Source organism: Sardina pilchardus, chromosome 4, assembly GCF_963854185.1.
Source record: "Sardina pilchardus chromosome 4, fSarPil1.1, whole genome shotgun sequence".
NCBI lineage: Eukaryota > Metazoa > Chordata > Actinopteri > Clupeiformes > Clupeidae > Sardina > Sardina pilchardus.
Window position 1 is genome coordinate 25,485,193 of NC_084997.1, and position 4,454 is coordinate 25,489,646.

Consider the following 4,454-nt stretch of genomic DNA (forward strand, 5'->3'; position numbering starts at 1 on the left):
CTGTTTTTTGGGTAGACGACAGGAGCTTGAGCTCCGAGTGTGGCCCAGACTCAAGAGCACGTCAGGCGGATCTCCACCGGCCTGCTTGTGCGACTGGAAATACGATGCGACGCAGAACCCACAGAAAGCTCCTAACTCACACACGAAGGCAGAAGGCTACGTTTGTTCCCGTTCTGCTTGACAAAAAAAAAAAAAAAAAAAACAAGACAAAAAAAGGAAAGCAGGGACTGCCTGCTCTTTATCGACCTGTGTGCGTCTGTTTGTCTTTCCCCCCCCAGCACTCCCGACCCCCGCCCTCCCCTCCCCTCCCTCCTTCTGAAATCCCCACTGCCTTTGGATAAGTCAAGGAGCTGTGACGTAGCCCAGCCTGGAATCCGAAGCAGGGAGACTGGGAAACTGCCGCACATGCAAAAAAAAAGAATAAATAACCCAAGCCGGGGAGAGGTGGACGGACGGGAGGCTGAAACGCATGTCGACGTTGTCCGAGGGGAAAAAAACTCAACAGCCCGCGGACAGAGAACACCCTCAGGGCCGCCGTGGAAGCATCCGGCGTGGAGAAACCGCTCCTGCGCGAGAGGCAAGATTCCCAACACGCCACAACCGTTTCAATGCGCGTGTACAGATTTGTATATTTTACCATTTTCTTGGAAAAAAAGGCAGCAGCAAATATTGCAACTGCATACTTAACATTTGTGACCTCAATGGACTTCAAACCCAACAAATTCTCAATATCTGTTAATTATATATATATGTATGTATATATATGTATCATTTTACATAATGCAAAGTAATATATAAAGTGTGTATGCATGTATAATGCACAAACACAGATAAACAGAGACATGTCACACACACATCTCACATGCCAATCAAAAGGTCTGACCATCACCCCACCCCTTTCAAAAAGCCCTTAGCCTCCCCTCTCGCCATACCAAATCAAATAAAATGACATTAAAACAAACAAACCAAAATGAAAAGAAACACATGAAAATGAAAAAAAAACAGTTGTTTGCTCGCGAGTTGTTTAAAACGCCCCCCATTTAAAACTTCAACCGCATTGGGAACCCGTCTTTGCGAGTACGTTGCTTGTGCATGCGAAAAACAACGTGGGTTCATTCGTATATATTTATATATATAACTTTATATATTTTTTTTACTTATTTTTCAACTTTTTTTTTCTCAAAGTGTACATATACGACCGCTTCAATATAGGACTAATAAAATTAGGTCAATATAGCTCGTTTTTACTTTTTAACTTTTTTTTTTTGCTTTCTATCTGTTCAAAAGAATAAAAGTGAGGCCTACATGTCTGGATGCTCCCAACCAAATTCAAGCCATGCACCATACAGAGGATCCAGAGTCAGTGGGCTGGAGCCTGGGGTGGGAGAGGTCAAGGGTCAAGGTCATCACCAAGGTCATGGGGGGGTGGGGGGGTGACGGTAAGTGAGCAGTGATTGAGAAATGGAGAGAAGAGAGTGTGAGAGACAGTGGGAGGGGGAGAGAGAAAGAGAGAGAGGGAGGAAGGGAGGGAAGTGGATGGATTTCAGCTACAGGATTGCTTCCACTGAGGGGATTGTCCTCTGAGAGCTACGAGGAGCTCTCTGGCTGTGCGTGTACAGGTGTGTATGTTTGTGTGTGAGTGTGTGTGCGTGTGTTTCTCTGAGAATATGTGTTTGTGAGCGTGTGTGTGGGTACGTGCATGAGTGTGTATTTGTGGTGGTATGCTGTGTGTATGTGTTCCTCACCGTCTCTCCTTCTTTCTCTTAGTCTGCCCTTGATCACTCCCTCCGTCCACACACACACACGAAGACTACGATCCATACACACGTCTTCTTTTCAGAAACATACAAAAGGTTTTTTTCTCTTCTATTTTTTAGAAAATAAAAACAGCACAATAAGGGGGGAGGGATTCGACAATGTTGGTACATGTTCCTCATCTTTTCAGTGGGTGCGGGTGTGAGTGTGTGTGCGTGTGTGTGTCAGTATTTGTGGGTTTTGGGGATTCTACCCGCCCCCCTCTCTCTGGCTGGCATCTGGCGGCCAATGAGCATTGGGGTGGGTGTGGCTTCGGTCAGAGGGATGGGTCTGATTGGTTGGGGCACTCAGGTGGAGCTGTTGGAGGCGGAGGCAGAGGCAGTAGTGGTGGTCTGGCCACGGTCTCCACTGTTGGCATCTGCAGGCAAGAGAGACCAGAGGTCAGAGGTTATCACATGACGTATCCAGGAAAAGGATTTTTTTTAAGGACAAATTTAACCTTGCTGTCCCAACAAAAAAAAATCTGTATTAAACTGATTTGAACTGAATAATATCAATCATAAAAAAATATCATTGTACAATTTCTACTTCTAGTGTGAGTTCTTCCTCTCGAGGTTCACCCCGGAAGAGGAGACAGGACTGGAGGTGGGGGGGGGAGGAGGGGGCAGTGTTGCCAAGTCTTGAGAGAAAAATAAGCAACTGGGTCTCTGAAAACAAGCCCAAAACAAGCGTTGGTGGGGGTGTCAGACTGACCTGTGGTGGCTGAAGCGTTGGTGGGGGTGGAGGCTCCAGCCTGGTTACGGGCGTGGGCAGGGATCAAGATGGAGGCCAGGGAAGGATTACTGGACAACTCTGTGTGTGTGAGAGAGAGAGAGTGAGAGAGAGAGAGAGGGAGAGAGAGAGAGAGAGGGAGAGAGAGGGAGAGAATTAAAGCAAGAGAGAATGAATGAAAGGAAGGTAGAGAATGAATGAAAGAGAGGTGAGAATGAGATAAGAGTGAACATGCTTTTTTGGCATCCACAAGAATACCCACTTACCCAAACAAATACAATATTCAGTACAGGTAAAACAAATAGTATTTTACAGTGTACAAGTACAAGACAAGAAACAAGGGCATGGAGGTTAACGTCACCACTCAGGATAAGAGATCTATTCTTGAGGACGCTACCTCTCTTTACAACAGACAGAGAGAGAGAGAGAGAGAGAGAGAGAGAAGTACACTCAACAGGTAGAGATATGTGTGAGACAGGTCTGGTGAAGTTCAACCAGACAGAGACAGGCAGACAGACAGACAGACAGAGATAGACGGACGGACGGACAGACAGACGGACAGATAAACAGACAGAGAGAGAGAGAGAGAGAAGTATACTCATCAACAGGTAGAGATATGTGGGAGACAGGTCTGGTGAAGTTCAACTAGACAGGGACAGGCAGACAGACAGACAGACAGACAGATAAACAGACAGACTCCTCTGCGGAGCGGTCGACTCACCCTGAGTGGTGAAGTTGAAGAGCGAGGGCTTCTCGCGGCCGTTGGGCAGCTTGACGTTGGGCTCGCGCAGCTCGTCGAAGAAGGAGTGGGCGCAGGCCTCCAGCGGCGTGAGCCGGGCCGTGGGCGTGTACTCCAGCAGCCGCGAGCACAGCGCTATCGCCTCCGGGGGCGTGCGGGGCCGGAACACCTGCCAGCCAATCACCGCACGGTCACAGACACCACACAGCCAACCAGGGAGAAGCAGGAACACAGGTGGTCAGTCAATGATGACACCGTATGAATGTTAATCAGACAGCCGGATCTGAATGGAGATGCCAATCCATCTGTTTATACTGTATAGCTGTCCTTGTATCATTCATATTTGCAAAGTCAGCCAATCATAGGGTAGAACCTTTATCTTTTGGCCAATCAAACTAGATCTGGTGATTCATTACCTGGTGCCAACAACAGGTAATATGCCAGCACAGGCTTCTCATTTTATGAGTCCAATTCATACAGACAGTACTTTATCAATTTTTTTTTTTTTAACTATTTTTTTTTTCAGGTCAACAACAAACAAACAAAAAACAAACAAACAAGAAACATCCGATGAAAGAGTGACTTCACAGACACGTTATGGTGGAGACACACAGAATGCACGTGGTGTGAGCTTGGTGATGCAAATGTAGCTATGACATCAACGCACACATGGACATATCACATATTCTCTTCCTTTCTCCCATGTAATGTATGTCTGATAACATAAAATATAAATTCCAAAACAACTATCAAATCAAAGAAGAACATCAAGAAAACAGCTGAAAAACATGTGGCGTTAAACTGGTCCTGACTGACTAAAGGGATCTGTAGTTCACAGACCAATCACCAGAGGGCGCATGACCTACCCATGAGGTAAATTGAGTAACATATTTGGTTTACTATGTGGGGTAAAGGCAGTCCAAAGAGCTAATTGCGAGACCAGAAATAGTTTAGCTTCCGAATTTGGAATGGGCATACAGGGCCAATCACCTCTATCCTGTCGCCAGCTATGGCTAATCTTCTCTGTTTGGTGATACAGAGTACTGGCCTAAGTCCATACATGTTTGTGCCATTATATGTGTGCATATCTGTATGTGTGCAGATACCTGCCAGAATGCTTATTCTGGATAAGCACTGGAAATTACAATACAATTACCCTGCATGAACAGAGGCTTCACAATGACTTCCA

General features: G+C 46.1%; 1 protein-coding gene across 3 annotated transcripts in view; it reads right to left on the minus strand.

Annotated features, from left to right (window-relative positions):
• Window positions 1–317: 317 nt before the first annotated feature.
• Window positions 318–4,454, minus strand: part of gsk3ba (glycogen synthase kinase 3 beta, genome duplicate a) — a 79,273-nt gene continuing 75,136 nt past the window's right edge. For all 3 annotated transcript variants that reach the window (XM_062534797.1, XM_062534798.1, XM_062534796.1), the window contains exons 9-11: window positions 3,248–3,434; window positions 2,509–2,607; window positions 318–2,173 (exon numbers count right to left, since the gene is read on the minus strand). In XM_062534797.1, the coding sequence (XP_062390781.1) occupies window positions 2,103–2,173; window positions 2,509–2,607; window positions 3,248–3,434 (357 nt within the window). In that variant the 3' untranslated portion in view covers window positions 318–2,102. The remainder of the gene's footprint in view (window positions 2,174–2,508; window positions 2,608–3,247; window positions 3,435–4,454) is intronic.